Source organism: Cynoglossus semilaevis, chromosome 15 (genome assembly GCF_000523025.1).
Source record: "Cynoglossus semilaevis isolate Cse_v1.0 chromosome 15, Cse_v1.0, whole genome shotgun sequence".
Taxonomy (NCBI): domain Eukaryota; kingdom Metazoa; phylum Chordata; class Actinopteri; order Pleuronectiformes; family Cynoglossidae; genus Cynoglossus; species Cynoglossus semilaevis.
The window spans coordinates 8,786,115-8,802,028 of NC_024321.1; the positions used below are offsets into that span (position 1 = coordinate 8,786,115).

The 15,914-nt window shown below is 40.9% G+C and overlaps 2 protein-coding genes across 5 annotated transcripts in view; one reads left to right on the top strand and one right to left on the bottom strand.

Moving 5' to 3' along the window:
• LOC103390836 (protein RD3) overlaps window positions 1–2,601 on the bottom strand; it is a 4,008-nt gene extending 1,407 nt beyond the window's left edge. Inside the window, exons 1-2 of the mRNA XM_008326880.3 lie at window positions 2,489–2,601; window positions 107–414 (exon numbers count right to left, since the gene is read on the bottom strand). Of these exons, the coding sequence (XP_008325102.1) occupies window positions 107–414 (308 nt within the window). The 5' untranslated portion in view covers window positions 2,489–2,601. The remainder of the gene's footprint in view (window positions 1–106; window positions 415–2,488) is intronic.
• A 120-nt stretch (window positions 2,602–2,721) lies between these two features.
• Window positions 2,722–15,908, top strand: LOC103390835 (centromere protein F). Of its 4 annotated transcripts, none has more exons than XM_017039546.2 (19): window positions 2,722–2,856; window positions 4,764–4,826; window positions 4,925–5,092; window positions 5,189–5,385; window positions 5,476–5,579; window positions 5,845–5,912; window positions 6,237–6,483; window positions 7,717–7,910; window positions 8,525–8,650; window positions 8,780–8,908; window positions 10,160–10,282; window positions 10,783–10,918; window positions 11,247–12,688; window positions 12,956–13,657; window positions 13,966–14,246; window positions 14,357–14,444; window positions 14,562–15,096; window positions 15,279–15,398; window positions 15,477–15,908. In XM_017039546.2, exons 3-18 carry the CDS (start codon window positions 4,931–4,933, stop codon window positions 15,383–15,385), a joined length of 4,641 nt encoding a protein of 1,546 aa, XP_016895035.1. In that variant the 5' UTR covers window positions 2,722–2,856; window positions 4,764–4,826; window positions 4,925–4,930; the 3' UTR covers window positions 15,386–15,398; window positions 15,477–15,908. The 4 variants fall into 4 exon arrangements, with proteins under 4 accessions (XP_016895035.1, XP_008325100.1, XP_008325101.1 ...); XM_008326878.3 differs by having other exon boundaries at window positions 2,725–2,863; XM_008326879.3 differs by having other exon boundaries at window positions 2,725–2,863; window positions 6,240–6,483.
• Window positions 15,909–15,914: the final 6 nt, after the last annotated feature.

The window sequence follows — 15,914 nt, forward strand, 5'->3', positions numbered from 1 at the left end:
AACACAAAAAAACCCCAATTATAAAAGATGATTTCCACCCCCCCCCCCCCCCCCACACACACACACACACACACACACACACTGTCTGTCCAGGGATCCTCCTCACCTCACAATCACAGGACCACACTGAGCAGGAGGGATCTTGGAACAGAGGTCGTGCAGCTCCAGCAGGTCACTGGGGGTCAATTCGTAAGGCTGTGGGGTAGGAGGGGTCACCAGCCAGCTGTAGTCGGCTGGGGTGGAGGAGTTGCGTCGGCGGCGTCTGCATTCTGTCATTCTCTCTAAACGGATGCGTTCAGTACGTTTCACCATGGCTCCCAGCTCCAGCATCAGAGTATTGGTTACCATCTCCTCAGCAGTGCGCTGGCCTGGGACTTTAGGCTCAACAGAGAAAACAGCAGACCAGGGATTCATCTGGGGGAAAGAATGTGAGAGTTGTAATACAATATTGTTTCAACATGAGATAATGTTTATTTATCCATAGCCAATTTGTGGCTACTTTTTAGCTTTTTCTATGTCAAGCATTAGCTTCTTTTCAAAAATATTGGTTACATTTAGAGAATCCTGTTGTTCATTTTGTTTATTTTAGGCAACTTCTGAGCTAAGAGCTATTTAAAAACATTTTCCATATTTGTATCTATTACTAACCCTAACTGAGTAAACTGGTTACTGCCTCAAATTACAGATCCAAAAATGATTAGTCTTGGAGTTAACCAACTAAAGGTCAATTGGACAATATTGGACTATACTGGTAATCTTGACATGCCTTGCGTTTTTTTCAATGCATCTGAATGAACATGCATAGGAAAGGCCAAGCATCATGTGTCATCTGGAGGAGGAACTGTTGACCTGCTGTATGGACACCAAACAAGGCTCCACTTGAAAACAAACATTTCTGCTTTGATCAATGCTGACTTACCTTTACGAAACAGTGTTTTTAAACCTGTAGTGTGATCTTGTCTGCTAACAGTCCACCTGTTTTGTAGAAAGGTCTACGTTAGCAGCTAAATGAGGAGCAGGTCTCCATGAATCAGTGAAGCTCCCCTGACTCCAGCCAGACTTCAGCACCAGGCTTCCTGACCGCCTCACTACCTGTGGCAGTCGGTGCATGCACTGAAGCATGTGGAGTGTGTGTGTGTGTGTGTGAATTTGGGATTGAGAATATATGTAATCCTGTATTATAACAAGACCAATTGATGAGATGAGCTAATCTGGTCTGTGCCTGTGTATGTGATAGAATTCATGTGGCTCCCATTACATAACAGCAGACATAATCAAGTGTATTTTTATCCAGTGCTCTTTCTCTCTCTGAGTGTTTCCATGATGAGTTCTCATATGTTAACAACAATAGCTTGGGTTTTATGCCTTGAGAATAAAAAGGTATTTTTAGGTCATACACGATCCTTACATTCATTTGTTATGTAAATGCCAGCCCAAGGCCAACATTCAACAGAGATTACATAAGTAACATTTACATGATCCAGACTGAAACTACTAACTTTTACCATCATGTCTAACACTAATACATAGTGTTTATATAGTCATACATGCAGTACATGAATGTACTGTATAAATGTTTTATGTAATGTTGTTATAGAAAGGTTTGTGGGATACTGCATCACTCAGCACTCAGGCAACAAATCCCAGATTATATCTAAATCCAGAGCCTCCCTGGAAAATGACAGGTTATAATGACTAGTATAATCTAATTATACTGCAGTTTGCTACAGTGGCAGCAATTACTGCAGCGGTATAAATAGCATCGGATGACTTTGTTTTTGTTTTCATTAACTTTTGAATGCAAGCTAAAATAATTACATTTTATTTTTGCATGGCATTAAAGAAATGTCACATCGGTTTTTGTACAACATCTGATCATTTGCACCAATCTCAAAAGGAGATTTGGAAAACAGTTTAAATCAAACCATCTGTATATCACAGTGACTCACCTCATCATTATTTTCATTACACATGTGGGTGTGCCGCTGATTGCTATTGTTGCATAGCATGCTCGTTCAACCGAGACAACAAAAGTCAGTTTTAAAAAACATGAAATGTCTGTGTTCCTGTTTAAACAAACAAATCTAGTTACACTGATACTGCACACACTGACAGAACTGTGGATAAATAACAGGCTTTACATGGGTTGAAAAATAGAGAAGAATTAAGAGAAAAATACATAAAGAATAGATTTATTTGTGTTAAGTATGTTAAAAGGTTCCCATTGCTTTTAATGGCCCTGTCATATGGATTGGACCATAGCTTTTAAGTTCCTTAAATTAAAAGAAAGAATACAATTTGTTGTGCACAGTAGTACATATAAACTCATGTATTGTCCAGTCGTGAGCAACGTTGGAACGCCATGTATTTTAAGCGTTACCACAAACAGAACGAAAGCCCTTTATTTTTTGCTTGAGATGCTATCAAGAAACTTCCATGTGACTCTGTATAGGGTGAGAAAACATTTTAATCACAACATATAACCTACCACTAGATGCTGCTAAACCTGAAGTACAGCTTATGTCGGTAGAGGTCATCAGAGGTTCACAGTGATGTGTTAGACTTCCTCTTGGACGTTCCCATGTGACGTCACTGTCCCGCCTCAATTTTCCGACCCGCCTCGTGCCACACAAACCGGGTTAGAGAAAGGGGCGCGCGCCTGTGTATGTGTGTAACGAATCCAGATTGACGGTTACTGTCAATTCATGCCAGTTGTTCGGATGTAGTTCTGTGAGTAGTCCTTGTACTTTACTCCCCGCCAGTAAAGACGTGGAATTTTACAGGACTTTTAAACAGAGTCTAAGGTCTGTGGTGGAGACTGACCAGCTGTTATCGGCTGTCTGTAGCCGCCTCAAAGTAAGCGGTAAGTGGCTGTTCAGTGTGTTGCGGTGGTGTCTCACTGTTAGCTTAGCATCCTGGCTAAATTAGTTGTCATTTGCCGGCGACTGGTTCTGTAAACGAAAGCAAACAAGTGGAAAAGTGAGTCGCATTGTTTAACTTATGCTCTCACTGACACCGTACACAGTGTCGTTTTTACCGTCTTAAACCTGAAGATTTCCATTGTTGTTTTGGATCCTCGTGATCACATATTCAGTCCAACCTCTGCATCCTAGCCCTCAACTGTCATCATTAACCCTTTCCTTTTGTAGCTGAAGAAAGGAGAATTATTATATTCACTATTGCCATTATATATTTTGCTTAAAACTGCCCCATTGTCTCTGTTTGGAGCAAACATTTGTGTTATTTCGTGCACACACGATTCATTGTGTTTGAGTTTTATAGTCTGTCAGAGCTGCCGAACGATTAGACAAACGTGTATCCAATCATTAAAGGCTTTTCCTCTGCACCTGTGACATTTCTTTTGTAATCCTTTGTTAGCTTTGTTGTTCATTTTAATACACGATGCTGCTCACTCTTCCTTGAATATTAAAACAAAATTGAAAACAAAAAACATGAAACAAGTAAATAATTAAATAACTTATAAAAACACCCCATGGCTATGGGCTATTTAAGAATAGACAAATGTAAAGTAGGACTACTCACTGTGGAAACACTCACATTCAAGCATGTATGTTTTGGAGACTGTTTGGAAATATACTATTTTTATTCAAAATAATATGATTCCCACAAGGACGTGGTGCAGATGGAGAAAGCAACAGGTGAGGAGGATTTTGACACAGAAGAGCCAAGATGTGAGCAGATAGAAGGCCAATCAAGTAGAGAGTTGGTTCAGAATTTTGCTTAAGATGGCATTTTGTAGACCTGTGCGTTTATATGAGCTTAGCTAATGTTCTGACTGTCTAGCTACACATACTTTCATTCAGGTTCTGTTTCCTGAAACAAGGTAAATAGTGACGCAACATGTTAACAATGACAGACACTATCTGACTACTGTTGCCGCATTTACAGCCTTGAGACTGGAATGCAAGTTAAAACAGAGATCAGAATCAAACTCTACAGGTTTGTTAAGGGTGTTATTGGCTGTCAGTCGGTTTTCAGTTCTGTCACTGACTCACTTTTATCACCAGTCCTGTGTGCTATACTTGTTTAATAAACAAGTTGCTGGTACTGCAAATGCCACGTTTGGGTATTTATTCAGGGACTGTAACACTGTTCTGTAAATGTAGTTTCTGCTCTAGTTGTAAAATTAGACTGTAGCGTGCCAGAGTGTGGTCAATTCGTCATACGGCCATTTTTAAAACAGTGTGACACTGTCTTTAATCAAAGAGCTCAAGGGTTGGAAGTAAAAATCCACAGCTGTATGAGCATTATTGAATACATTTCATTGTTGCATTACTTGTGCTGATAGTACTTAAAGTTGAATCTCAACTTTGTCAGACTTTACTAAACTATTGTAAATTTTAGTATTTAGTATTTCAGTAGATTCTGTTTTTATTCTCAAAACCCTGTCAGTAAATGGACAGGATGGAGAACATCTGCAGTGTTGCATTGCAGGGCCACAAATGTTACGCTGTTAAATTTTAAATTTGTGCTTTCAACATTTTTAAGATTTGGACACAAATGTTACTAGCATATAAAAGTCAGTTTCTGGAGCCATTTTATTTGCTGGAAAAGTCTGAGTTCCAGCTGCACAGCAAAAACAACAAGCGCCTCCCTGTGGGATCAAAGCCTTAGCAACATAACATATTCAAGGGAGGAAACACAGCTCGAGGGACAGACAAAGCCTTGTTTAAATAAATGTGTTGTGGATCAAATCATCTCTCACAACTTAATTGTCTGTCCATGTTTTTCTCTTGTTTCAGAGTGTGGATTCTTCACTGCAAATTCTCTGCTGATACCATATATACTATGCACCAATAGGAAAGGTTGGTTAGCATCAAGAATATATTTTATCATAAGGATGGAATGTTTATGAAGTGTATATTTGAAGTTTTTATTTGTTTTGTTTTTGTACCCCACACAGAGAGAGATGAGTTGGGCTGAGGAGGACTGGACAGTGGGCCTTTCAGGTCGAGTTCTGCAAAAGGTGAAGGAACTGCAGGTTCATCATGAGCGATTGTCCAGAGAAAACAAACAGAAGCAGCTGCAGTTGGACAACATCCAAGTGAGCCTTGAAAAACAGACTGTGAAGGTACCAGCGACAGTAACTTTGTTATAATACAAATAGTTAAACACTCAGTGATTTTTAGCCCAAAGCAAACACATCCTCTTCTTCTTTACCCAATAGTACGAGGAGGTGCGTGGGGAGCTACAGTTTGTGCAGAGAGATCTCCAGAGTGTTCGTGATGAGGCCAAAGCAGCAGCAGCCAGCAGGGAGCGCCTGGTCCAGGAGCTTCACACCAAACAAGCACAAGTTTGCTCTTTGGAGGGACAGCTTGATGCAACGCGTAGCCAAAACAACAAGCTCACTCAGGAAATCAAAAGGTTGGCAACACTACAAATAATTAGTCCTAATTGATGATTTCATTGTTGATACTGTAGTGTTTATTGCTAATATGCTGTTTGCATTGGCAGATTAGAGGCAGAGCTTGAGAAACTGCAGAACAGCAGCAAGTCTTCAGATGTCACTCTGTTTTCTACTCCATGCTGGAACACATCCTCACCCTGGGAACATAATGGTATGTTATGTTTTAATCTTTTTTTTGGCTTTATTTAGGTCATAAAAGCTACAAGATTCCCAAATGATTAGAGAAACTGTAAGTAAATAAATATTCTCTTCTAAGTCCTCTCCCAGCTGCTCACTCCTAAGGGACTTGTGCTGGGGACATTCTTTATTCTCATGTCAGTAAAACATTCAGGTCATTTACTGCTTGTCTCCATTCAGCATTGGTGACTGTTGTAAGCTGATCGTTCAAATCTCGATGCGTTGTTTTTGTCCTGTAGGTAGCAGGAGGTATGATGAGAAGTCGGGGACAAGAGATGAAGTTCAAAGCCAACATTCTCATATCAAGGTAAGTAAAATAGTAAAATAGTCCTCTTTGCTTTTGTTGAGTTAAACTGAGTCAAATTAGAGCCTGTGTAAACAAGCTTTTTGTATGAGTTGGCTCACTTAAAATCAAGTTTTTTTTTTCCAACACTGACTAATGAGATGCAAACATCTGTGCAGCTCTGTGTATATATATTATATTAATATATTTGATGTATATTGACTGTAAGCAGTTTGTGTGATAGTTGATCCTCATCCCTCCTCAGATGACAACGTTTGCTATTGTTGTTGCTTTAAATCATAAAAAGAATAATCCCTGATTGAACTATCTTTGATCAACTCTTTTCAGCAGCGACTGCCCTTCTCAGACATGCCCACAAGTTCAGTGTCAAGGCAACACAAGAGCACACCGCACCGTCATCCGTCTGACCAATCAGAGTCTTTTGCAACTCCCTCATCTGTTTTTCCATGGGAACGAGATGACACCAGGCATTCAGCCAGGAGACACTCACCGTCTTCTCCCCAGATGCCCTGCAGTGGCCTGTCACCACTGGAGCATTCTGGGAAGGAGAGGGATTCCAGGGCTCAGATGGATAGTGAGTATATCGTCAACTTATCCACATGGTTACAGGTCACAAATGGGTTTTAGCCATTTGCAGTTTAAAACACACCCACCCTACACTTTTATGTATTTAGCACAGCGGACTCAAATAACTCTAACTCAATATAAACATAAGACAGACCGGCCTGAGCCAGTGGACTGTCACAAGAGGCAGTCTTTTGTAAGGTTGATGATTGGGTATGCTAAGTGGTGAGCACCCGCTAGTCTCCGCAGCTTTACATCAACAACATTGTTACAAAATATGACATTTTCCATCCATTTGGAAACAAAACATTCCCAATTTGCTAAACTCAATTTATCCCACAAATTTTCCTTTTTAGCTTTTTAAAAGCATTCAATTTTAATTATTCTGTGGTTTATATTCAAGCAATATGTGCATTTTACAACTTGAACACATGCATGTTCAAGTTACACCGTTTGTATTGTGTACTACAACAACAGTTATTGCACAAGAGGCTGTGTAGAGAAGACACACCTGGAGACTCCAGCTTACTGCACTGTACAGCAGTGATTTCCAATCACTGTGCTGTGGCACCCTAGTGTGATGTGATTATTTTATTTATTTACTACTAATTACTATTAATTCACCATTTTTCTATATCATATAATCACCTCTCTATTTTGTGTTTTTCTGAGACGTGTATTCAGCACTAACTGGAAAACAGCAGTATGAAACACATTATCTAGACAGCACATTGATTTTCCTTCCTGACTGTAGAAATCAGCAGTCTGACGCCCACAGCCCTGGTGAATGTGCATTAAGTGACAACAGCTGTGGCTGTCAGTGAGACTTTGTATGGATTGACCTCATGTGTAATCACTCTGTGTTGCAGCTGTGTTGCTGACTGTTTCTATGTCGTGCCTGATAGCTGATTTTATTTACCCTCTGTTCTAGCAGGAATTTCCCTCTGTCAGGCCTGTCATGGGTTTTATACAGCATATACCTTTAAGGAACTGTGTTGTTGTGCAATATCTTCACTCCCACAAGAATACTTCCCTCTGGTTTTCTTGTTTCTCACTCAGTATAAAGTCCATTAGTGATGTCCCGCACACAATTTGTTTTCAGTTATTTCACTGTGGTTTTTGACAATTTGTTATTGTTTTGAAATTGCATTGGAATGTAATTTGAAAAGATTAAGAGAAATTAGTCTGTGTTTTATTCTCTTTGAGGTCTGTTTATACCTCTTCTGTCTACTCTATACTGCAGCATCGTTGTCAGAAATGCAGAGTCGTGTGTCTGGTCTGGAGGAGGAACTTTCGGCCAAAGTCAAGATGTTGAAGTCGATTCAAAGTGAAATGGCACAGAGCAAGAAGGAGCTCACGGCACGGGAGCTGAGTCTGCAGAAAGCTCGGGACGAGATCAGCATGGCACACACCCGCATCTCACAAGAGAGTCAACGGGTATAAACACACTTCACACCAAATGTTCATCTGGATGTTGTATTGGTTAAATCCCCCTTTAGATTACCTGCTGTGGCACCCACAGCAATAGAGGGGGTGAGGCTTAATATGATATCAGATTTAGACACATATGTACTGTCTGTATGTCTGTATCCTCCCCTCCCCCACTTCCTCCAACCTCCTAGCCATGATATTTAATACCTGTTGTTTGTAACTGAGCACAATTTAAAGGAACAAAATCAGTGGTACATCAGTATCTGTCAGTGTGAAAAAACAGCAAAGCAAAAACAGACCCATCTGTTTAAGCTGCAGTCTGTTATCCAAAGCTTTGTTAGTTAGGTTTCATATAATGATACAATAGTGAAGTTCAACCCTTGGCCAACAGCGAGAAGAGTGAATGCAACTCATTGTTATTAGACACACCATGCTGACTGCTAATCAGCAGTACAGTTTAAACAAAGGCGTCCCATGTGTTGATCTGCAGAAATAAACATTTCCAAATATTTAGGGTTGCTTCTCTCCAATTTGTAACTAATTGCTAAACAGTAGCTTTGGTATTTTGGACAAGGCTTTTTGTCGTCATAAGTAAATGATCTGATGTGTTTGTGTGTCAGGCATCAGGAGCTGAGCAAAAGCTGAAGCAGGTACAGGAGGAGCTGAAGTGTCAAAGGCAAAATGCAGAGAGCAGTCGACTGCAGCACCAGCAGAGAACTAAAGAACTGGAGAAACAACATCAGAAGGTAAGACGGAGGCAGGCGGGTGACAGATGCCTGCAGGCAATACTCAGCATGCACACATTTTGAATTACCTATTTGATTGTATTTGTCAGTGTTCGAGTTGAAGTCAGATATGAAGTGTGTTACCTGCAGGATATCACAGAGCTCCAGAAGGAGAGGCAGTTGCTGGAAAAGCAGCATCAGCAAGAGGTGAACAAGCTGAACCAGGAACTGCAGCAGGCCAGGACACTGCACAATGCACTGCAGGCACAGGCTGATAAGGTGAATGTCCACAAAAAATCCTAGGTCTGCAGAACATCATACATTAATAAACAGGGCCACTAATGGGCATGTCCAAAGCAAAATATTTGGAAAGTAACTAAATTAAATCACATGTGTTCGAACATTGGAACCTGAGAACTCAAATCTTCCATATGCTGTTTATGTTTGACCTCATAGGTCTGCTCTGTTTTTTCAGCTGTTTCCTTCTTTTCTTTTCCTAATTTCTCTGTCACCATCCCTTCTTTCTCTTCAGATCTTTATTTTTTCTATCAAAGAAAAACAGAATAGTTAGTTATCTCACATCTTCTCCTATGCTGGCTTCCTGCCTTGGTTGTTTTCTCTTACCCTTTTTCTCTCACTCTTTTCCCCCCTTTGCTCTCCCCACCTGCTCTTTTGTCCACATTGCCCTCCTCTGCTCTCCTCTCCAATTCTTTCCAGTGGAAAGGTTGATCGGTGAAGGTAACGGTATGACAGCGTGTGACAGGGCAGAATGCACTGGTTATGAAAGCATGAAATAAAGTCATAAATCATAACCAGCCTGTCTGACAAATTGTCACAAATTAAGGTGTGGAAGCATGGCTGCAGGATGAGGGTGAAGAGTGATGGAGTAATTTTGTGGTGCTGTGTAAATGAGGCAACTTGCATGTGTGTTGAAGTTTTCTCATGGTTGAACAGAGTCTCATATTTTGTTTTCAGTTTTTCTTTATTTCATAATTTCAATCATTGTTAAAAAATAAACACATGACCTTTCAGTCAACCCAGTGTCCTTGGACAACCTTACGTTATATCTTTGTGAATTTTAAAATAAAATATCTTTAAAATTATGTTCAAAAATTAACAACAACAAAAGCAGGTTTGCAGATTTTACACAATAAAAATCAAGTTTTTGTATTTTGTGGATTTTATCTATATTTTTACCTATGACAAACTAACTATTTTAAATAAATACAATACTACACCAATGTCTTAATTCTCTGCATTATGCCGATCACTGTTGGGAGACCCATCAGTTTCTTAAGTCTTTAGACTCCCCAGAGATGCAGAGAATGCATTAGACACAATAACTCATGTTTACTATTGATCATTGGTTGTTCTCCCGCTTCCTCTTTACATCAATACATTCCTGTGACTATAGCTTTTTCCTAAAGTGTTTGTTTCTCACCTCATAACTTAGATAAAATTATTCTGTTTTTTTGCACTCATCTGATTCACTCTGTCTTTGTTGCTGCTAAGTCACATTTTTTCCGTCAGCTCTCTTTGCAGAAACAAGCTCTGGACAAAGAGCTGGACACACTGAAGGAGAAACTAAAGTGGACAGAGGGACAACTGCAGGAGAGTCAGAAGAAAGAAGCTCAGACCCAAGGCAAACTAGCGGTACTGCACAGACACACTCCACTTTGACCTTCTATTCTAGTGGCCTACAACTATATTCACTGCTGTCACTAGCACAGCAGGAAAAGGACATGGTTTTGTAAATGCCTATTCTAAAACTTATTTCAATTTTATTTAATTTATTTTAATTATTTCAATTGGAATTAACTTCCATTCTTGCTTTCCTGATTCTGACAAAACATCTTTACCAGTACACTGTAAAAGAACTTTCAATACTGCAGAATTGTTCACTTGTTGGAACAACATAAATGTATTGCAGCTTTCATCATCAGCTGATGTTTATTTTTTGGTTTGTTGCTGCTGTGATTGTTTTGATCAAATCCGGTTTATTTTTTGGTTTGTTGCTGCTGTGTTTTGATCAAATCCATTCATGAGCACATTCTTATCTCCCTGTAATCATTATTCATTATTAATCATCTAACAGCTGATTTGAATAAATCTCTAACGACTGGATCCATTTGTTTTCCCTCTTCTTTCATTAGGAAGCACTGCGTGAAGCTGAGACTGTGACTGTGAGTCTGGAGCAGAGCAGGAAGCGAGAGCGAGGCCTAGAGGAAGAAAAGAGAAGTCTAGCAGAGGAGCGAGCCAACGCCCTGCGTCTCCTCAAAGAACTACAGGGTGAGGAGTGAGGAAATGTCCTGTCTGTCTGTCTGTCTGTCTTCATGGAGGCATTCGTAATTCAGTCTATTTAAACAGTTAGTGTATTAATTATGTAAGTACATTAATTATGTTCTTTTATTCTATAGTCTTTATACTTTTTTTTTCTTTAATTTATCAGGCCACAGTGCTGTCCCCTGCTGGTCCCTTTTTACATTACAATTCTTTCAGAAATTAAATGAAATGATCCAGTTTACTTTACTTGTCATACTAAGGCTCTGGTTGCTTAGGTCACATGAGTTTTTATTTATTTTATTTGATTTATCATATTTTTCCACATTATTTCTAGAGCAAAAAGCTGCACCACCACCATCCCAACAACCAGTGCAATTTCATTCCCAGCCGTCCTATGCACCTCCTCCTCACTCTTCAGATTGCATAAAGCGTCCTGCAGCTACTAGTCGACAAGGACAAAAGAAGAAAGAGGAGGACGTAGAAGAGATGCAAGCAGACATCTCTGCTCCTTATCCTTCTGACAGAGAGCCAGGAGAGGGCATCGACTCTGAAGACATCACTGTCCTCATCTCCCAAGACTCAGAAAGTTTAGGAATCAGGCGAAATAGTAACAAGGAGAAAAGACATGAAGTGATGGATTGTGATGGCTCCCAAACAAAGAACTCCAGCATTTCCAACCCTGCTCATGTTCTGTCCACCAACACCTCTGTGGACGTATATCATCACACCATGCTTCTTTCTGATGAAAAGTCTCTTAACCCAGAGCAGACCAAAGCGGATTTAGAACTGAAAAGGGAAAACACCATGCTGCGCTCAGAGATAAAAGATGTTCGTGAAGAACTCCAGAAACGACTGGAGGACCTGGAAACCCAAAGACGGGCTGAAGCTGAAACCAGGACCCGACTCAAGCAGCTCAGCCGCAAACATGCCAGTCAGACTACAGAGAAGCAGGAGCAGGAGAAAGAATGGAAGACTAAACTGGAGAGTGAGAAACTGGAGGTGGAAAGACTGAAGAAGACCATAGCTGGAATGGAGACAGAGATGAACAAAAGAAAGGAGGAAAGGGGGAAGAGGGAGATAGAGGAGGAAACTAAAGTCATGGAGGACAGAGAGAGTGAAATGATAGAACTGAATATCCAGCTGAAGAAGCAGCTTTCAGAAGCGAAAGCTCAGTTGGCTTTAGAGCGAGAAGAGAGACAGAGAGAGCAAGAGGAGAGGACCCAGCATGCAGATGTTCAGATGGAGATGAGCACGAAACTGGCAGAACTTCAGGCCGAGCTGGAAGAACTTAAACACAGTAAGGAAGAACATGATAAAGGAGTAGATGACAGACGGTTGCTTGCCAACAGTCCACTGGCGTACATGACTCTCCATGATGATGAGCTCAACTCCAACGTTGTTCACCATGACACCAAACCCCTCCTTTCTCCTGAGCAGCACCTCCTCTTCTGCCAATCCACAAACCAAATCAACACGCTTGTTTCTCAGGGAACAGATTTAATTCAAGGAGAACAACTGATGATAGAACCTAAAGGTTCACCTTTGTCAAGTTGTAGTCTGACTAGTCAAGAAGCCTTGGACCAGGAAGACACTGATCAAAATGTTCTTGAAGCAGCTTCCTTGTCTGACCAGCAGGAAGATGACTTTCACCTCCAGAAAAGTGAGTTTTCTCCCTCACATCTGGAAAAAGAGGTGACACACCTACAGAAGGAGAAGGCAAAGGAAACAGATCGTGCAAACAAGAACCAGGTGAAGCTTGAGGCTCTGCAGAGTCAGGTGAGTCAATAGTTTTTAGTTATTACTTTTTATATAAAGGCACAGTATTAATTCATGAGGAATACATAGACAGGTAAGTATTATGAATTAATATTTTAAACCAGATTTAAAAGTTCTCAAAAATAAAAAAATATATGAATAAAATAGACTTTTTTTTAATCAAACACAACTTCAAATGTTTTATACACAAAAAACTTCTACGAAGATGTTGATCTGTTTTGTCCACCAAAATGTGCATTTTATTTTATTTTTTTTATCTCTTGTCAGGTGACAAGTCAGACACGGCAGCTGACCAAGGCCTTTGAAAAGCAGAGTCAGCACATCTGCGGCCTTCTAGCTGAACTGCAGCAAAAAGAGATTGCCCTCCTCAGGCAGGGAGAAGAAATGCAGAAATGTAAGTTGGAGCTGGAAGCTTTAAAGGCTGAACAAGGGACTAAGAAAGATGAGAATCCTGGTTCAAAAGAAGACAAGGAGGCGGTGCAGTTCTCAGAGCTGGAGGACTCTGCTGCTCACCTCAACACTTCAAACTCACTGTCAGATGTGGATTTATCTGCACTGGAAAGTGAAGAGGACAATGAAGCCCTGTTTCTAGGAGACCAGTGTCCAGACTGTGACAACTCAGACAAGACTGAGAGTAATCAGGATTCTGCTTGTGTCACAGAAGAGACAGAGTGCAGTCAGGGAGGAGAAACAACTGCAGAGCTGCTCATCCTGAGACAGGAGAACCGGCTTCTGAAACAGAAAATAAAAGACTTCACTGTCTCCAACACCTGTGGACCAACATCACACACCAACACACAAGACACTGCTGTTCTGTCCTGTCCCACTGACCAGTGGATGTCCAGGGAGCAGAAAGACATCAAAGTGGAGGAGTCACTGCTGCCGAACCAGATGAGAAGTGAAGATGGTGCTGAGGAAGAGCAGGAGGACATGTCTCAGGATCTGCAGATCAAGAACTTGGAGCAGCAGGTAGTGAGAGTGAACTGTGTATTTACAGTACAGCTAGTTTACCAGCTTTCCTACTGAGTCACATGTTGTCCATTAGTAATAGACTAACTTACAGAGTTTTGATTTTTTTTTTTTGTTACTTAACTTTTTTAGATTATTTAATTAATTCAATCAAATTATCTTTATTTGGTTGATCTTTGCACACAGACACATTCTGACTCACAGCAGATGCTTCAGGTGTGTGAAAATAAACACATTCTTCAATGTACTGACAGGATACAAGTTCTTCTGGGATTTTGCTTTCATGTAGTTTATCTGGTTTCATCCAGGTGGTGGTGCTGCAGATGAGAGTTCAAGCTCTCTGCACAGAGACGCAGGAGCAGAGTGAGGAGCTCTCACTGTGGAGACTTTCCTCTCAGCCAACTGCAACATTAGACCAGTTTAAAGAACAGAACCAACCCTCGGCCGTCAAACAATCCCAGTCAGACCAGGAGCAGACAGAGGAGACGACACATGTCTCAGGTTCCCCCAGTGTGACAGTGGTCAGAGAAGACCAGTTGATTCTCTCCTGCTCCTCCAACAAATTGCAGGGACGCATGTTGTTCTCCAGGTAACACACTTGACCTCATGGCTCTCATATAAAATCTAAATGTGATGGATGGGTTTCATACTATTTGCAATAAAAGTAAATTTTCTGTTTTGTTTTTTTGCACACTAAAGACTGCAGTACAGCAACCTCCCTGAACCAACGGATTTGCATCACTCCAAAAAGACAGGAAACAGTCAGGAAACTGTTATCGTTGATCAGGTAATTAAAAGAAAAACTCTTTCATCTACATTAAATCCTAGATAAGATGAGATGAGGCTTCATTAAACCAACACTGGGGACATTCCTGACTTGATTTATTTTTTCCCCCAATTGTAGGAATCAGAAAAAGAAAACCTGCAGTGGTCAGACGTCTGCCCACCACAACACACCAACAAGAGCCTTGCTCACTTTCAAATGTCATTGGAGGGAACGGGTAAACATGTTTCCAAAGAACCCAGTAAGACCAAGCCAACAGAGGACCACAGGGATAACCCTGTGTCAGGACCAGACTCTGTCAGAACCTGTGATGAAACAAAGACAGTCAGTGATTCTTCAGAGAGAGCAGTGAGGGTGGGAGTGAAGAGTGTCAGCAGTCAAACAGAGGAGAGCCCCTGTCCTCCAGCACATGAACTTCACTCTGCCTACACACAGACTGAAGAAGAAATAGAGGAAATAGAATCACCTCCCGTCTCCCCCATCCCACCATCTGAGGGTGCAGAGTCTAGAGACAAGATGTTTACAGGTGCCTTTCCCATCCCAGCCGACCCAGCCCGTCTGGCTGAAAGGATCCGCAGAAACAGAACGCAGCTCTCAGCAGCCTTTGACGACACAGAGTACGAGCCATATGGACTGCCAGAGGTCGTCATGAAAGGTACGGTTATTTCTCCATCGGCCTGAAGGACTAATTCAAAACTGATCTAAAGTTTATTTTCCATAGCATTTGAACAGGAACTGATATTTAATTGAAAAAATGTCAGTTATAATCAGAATCAGAAGAAATATTAATTGCAATTATTCCAGTCAGAAAAGTCTCAATTCTTTTTTTATCTTCAGGTTTTGCTGATATCCCCACTGGTCCTTCCTGTCCTTACATCGTGAGGAGAGGTTTGTTAGGGACGTGTGTGGTACCGGTCTCACAGAAAGAAGAGGAGACTGATTAATAAACGTCTTTAGGTATTTGTCGGTACAGATGGTAGTGTGAAGATGATGCTGGTGTTTTGATTAAGATGTTTACTCTGGTGTTTTGTGCAGGTCAGTTAACTGTGGACATCAGTGATGAACTCCAGCTATTTTACAAAAACACTCCAGTCACCAGCAAAAAACAGCTCCCTCCCTGTGGGCGTCAGTGTCAGAACAGACACCTGTACTACTGTGGATCACTAGTTTGATTCTGGCTCTGATTGCTGTGTGCTGACTCTACATCCACCTGTGTTTAGTTGCAGAAGTGATCATTAAGGGATTTTTCTTGAGTGTTTGCGACTATGACAAAGGGACTGTTAAGTTTAGGGTAACTCTACATGAATGTTTGGCTACAACATCAGCCTTCTCGGAGTAAAACAGTGCCTAAGTGATGATTTTTTTAAGCATGCACTTGTCAAATGAGTTTGACTTGTTTTCCCCAGAGGGAAGGTCGAAGAAGGGTCTCCTGTGAAATGTGATGATGTATATGTTCTTTTTGTTCCTGAACTG

What these genes read in the sequence shown, in the direction of transcription:
- LOC103390835 (XM_017039546.2), top strand. Translation starts at nt 4,931, where the DNA reads ATGAGTTGGGCTGAGGAGGACTGGACAGTGGGCCTTTCAGGTCGAGTT. An exon ending in CTCACTCAGGAAATCAAAAG is followed by an intron (nt 5,386 to 5,475) that starts GTTGGCAACACT and finishes TTGCATTGGCAG; the next exon opens with ATTAGAGGCAGAGCTTGAGA. An exon ending in TTGAGGCTCTGCAGAGTCAG is followed by an intron (nt 12,689 to 12,955) that starts GTGAGTCAATAG and finishes ATCTCTTGTCAG; the next exon opens with GTGACAAGTCAGACACGGCA.